At 43.1% G+C, this 3,042-nt stretch overlaps 1 protein-coding gene across 1 annotated transcript; it reads left to right on the plus strand.

Moving 5' to 3' along the window:
- On the plus strand, nt 1–306 carry LOC121800950. Its single transcript, XM_042200438.1, has one exon. It carries the CDS (start codon nt 1–3, stop codon nt 304–306), a length of 306 nt encoding a protein of 101 aa, XP_042056372.1.
- The last annotated feature ends 2,736 nt before the right edge of the window (nt 307–3,042 follow it).

Below are 3,042 nucleotides of genomic sequence, written 5' to 3' on the forward strand. Positions count from 1 at the left end.
ATGAATCTGAATGTTGAGTCCTGTGCTGAAGAAAGGAAATTGCAGCTGCAAGAGCTTGAAGAGCTCCGCCTTGACGCGTACGACTCTGTCATGTGGTATAAAGAAAGGACAAAAATGTGGCATGATAAGAACCTCCGCAAGAAGGAGCTCAAGGTGGGACAGAAGGTGCTGCTTTTCCAATCAAGACTCAAGTTGATGCCTGGAAAGTTAAGGTCAAGGTGGATAGGCCCCTATACCATCATCGCCATACGAGTGATATGCGTGCAGGTTCACGGTGTCGTGTCAAGCAAGGGTGTATCTACCTGATCAGGATAGAATTCCCAGCCAACCTGAACCTGGTATCAATAAATTCCTCAACCCACTTCTACTGGTTAGTATAGTGGAGGTATGGGTCGAATCCCACAGAGATGGATGCGCTTTGGGTAATTGTGGTGATAATCTGGAGGGGTTTGGTTAGCTACCACGCTTGGGTTGAGATTCTACCTAGACAAGAATTATAGGTGGTACTCTACTGACTGGGTGGTGTGAAAGTGATTGACATGTGGCTGTGTACATGAGAGTGAGGGACACAATGTTTCAGAGACATGTGGAAAGTACTCGGTTACTATAAAAGGCTAAACGGAATATTAGAGAAAAAGTGGTGGTTGGGTGGCTACACTGTCAAATCTGTAGGGTACCAGCAGAAAAGCAAAGGACAAAAGTAAAAGCAACTAAAAAGAAAAAGTTGTCCCAAACTTGGATGTGGATGTTGTCTTCTTCAACAAGCATGAGCAAAATCAAACAAACTCAGCTTCCATAGATGAAATTACAGATTAACAACTCCACAATTCAGATCCACAAATTAATACTCTAAAATCAAAAGATTAATCTAGCGAAACAAAAATCACGCTTACTCGGTGACATGCAAGGTGGCAGAATTCACGTACTAAGCTTTCGCACTTAACCACGTCAAAACTAATCTAACAACAAACTAAATTGATAATCTCAGATCGTTCAACTCCAAATGGAAACATGCTTTCAACACTTAAAAATTAGCGCAACAATTAGATCTAAGCTACCTAGGCAGAATGAAACAGATTCAAATCGAAAGAGATGCATACAAACAACTTCATTGCATAGAACGTTTTATCCCAACAAAACACTTCAAAGCTAACGAATGCTGAATATGAAACATATCCAACGTAAGAAAACAAGTAACGATTAACTAGGAAAGTGAAATAAGATTGTTTTGCCACTCCGGGCGATGAAACTGCTACGACTACGAAATGAACTGGCTGGACGATGGAAGGCGATTCTCCGGTGGACTGAGGTAGTTCAGGTGACCATGGCTGTGGTGAGGAACTTCACTACCGAGAGAGAAGATTCTAACTAAGTGTGAATGTCGATGATGATTCTCTCTCCAAGTGGCTTCCTTTTATAGAGAGGAATGCCCTTGCCTTTTAGGGTAGACTCTCTTCGTGAAATGACTCTTTTGCCCTTGTTTGTGGTTGATCCTTCCCAGCAATCCTTGTTCTCTATCTCGAGCCTTTTTGGCATGCATCCTGGTCAGTATTGCACCATTCTGGCGCTCTTTTCACCTGAGTTATCCGACCCCTTTCGTACTGACTGGTACTCATTTCCTGCACACTTTAGCAACTGTTTTGCAGATATAATCCAATTAAGCACGTTATACTGACCAGTAACCAAGGCCTAGAATGCGACTTATCAAACTGCTCACACTTACCACATGCTTGTCTTCTAGCGTGAAGAACAAACAAAAGAAATAAGTCGAATTCTAGCCTGGTTACACCCCTGACCGACCCTATCCTAAACTATACTCTAAACTATGACGCAAAGAAAAACACATACACGACGGACAAACACATATAAACAAGCACTTAAACACATTGAACGGGCTATATTTTCAACCATCCCTCCCCTTGGGATCAGGTGCAATCCGGCCTTAGACAGCCTTGAACTTCTGCCGCCCCCTTTTCCTTCCCAGGCAGTATATCTGCTCGTCAAGGTCACCTAAACTCTCGGCTAAACACCAGATTCGCTCAGTCACTCATTCCTCACTGGGGATGTTAGGACTGTCTTCTCTCAAAATGCTGAACCACAGATGCTTCGGACTGAGATCTCACGTGCGGCTCCTGAAGGGCTTTAAGGCTTGTAATGGGGCTATTGGTTTGTAGTGTTTGGGGTGGATGTTCCTAAGGCTCTAAGGTTAAAAACTACTACTTTATTTTGATGTGGGGGAACTGTGTGCATTTGGGATCTTGGCTGTTGCTTCTTTTCGGCTGGACGTTTCCTGATATTGGACTCCAACTGGTTAGTAGCTTCTTTGTGGCTTCGCCACCCTTATTCCTTATTCCTTCTTTTTGTGGTCAAGTGTTTTCGACCATTTTCTTCAACATTTTTTTATTGTGGCTTCGCCACCCTTATTTCTTTTTATTTTTTTTAGACCTGGAATTTTTCCTGGTCGATTTTCTCCTTGCCCCTCGACTTCTTTCTCCAGTTGGTTTTTCCTGTATGTCCTCCTGGGCAGTCGCCTTCTTGCCTTATGCCTCGTACACACACAGTCCCAGTGGCTAGTGGGTTATATCTGTGTATAGATTTGGCTAGAAAGAGGAGTTCTAAGGGATGGTTTTTTTTTCGGATGGGGGTTTCCTACTGCCTTCAGGACTTGCTACACGCGGTCACCTTACCCTAGGCATCATGTGACAGCCACTCTTTTCTTTTCTAAATTGATGGAAAGTGGTTCCACTTAGGCTTATAACTCACCATTTAAGAGGGCTTTTGTATCTGGCTCTAAGGATGCGTTTTTATCTCATACTTGCATCATCTATACTGACTTGGAGATACTAGAAGGGGTGGTTTCCATTGTCCAACATGCCTTATCTCCCTCAATTCCCCTCACCGTCAGTTCGAGGCAGTTGAGTTTTAAGCCTATACAATAGGCTAAGTGTGAGTAAACATGCACACGATAAGAACACAAACATATACACATGCACCAAAGTAGCAAACCCTGTACTTCTCACACTTAGACTATTGAATAGGCTA

Source organism: Salvia splendens, chromosome 4 (assembly GCF_004379255.2).
Source record: "Salvia splendens isolate huo1 chromosome 4, SspV2, whole genome shotgun sequence".
NCBI classification, from domain to species: domain Eukaryota; kingdom Viridiplantae; phylum Streptophyta; class Magnoliopsida; order Lamiales; family Lamiaceae; genus Salvia; species Salvia splendens.

What these genes read in the sequence shown, in the direction of transcription:
- LOC121800950 (XM_042200438.1), top strand. Translation starts at nt 1, where the DNA reads ATGAATCTGAATGTTGAGTCCTGTGCTGAAGAAAGGAAATTGCAGCTG.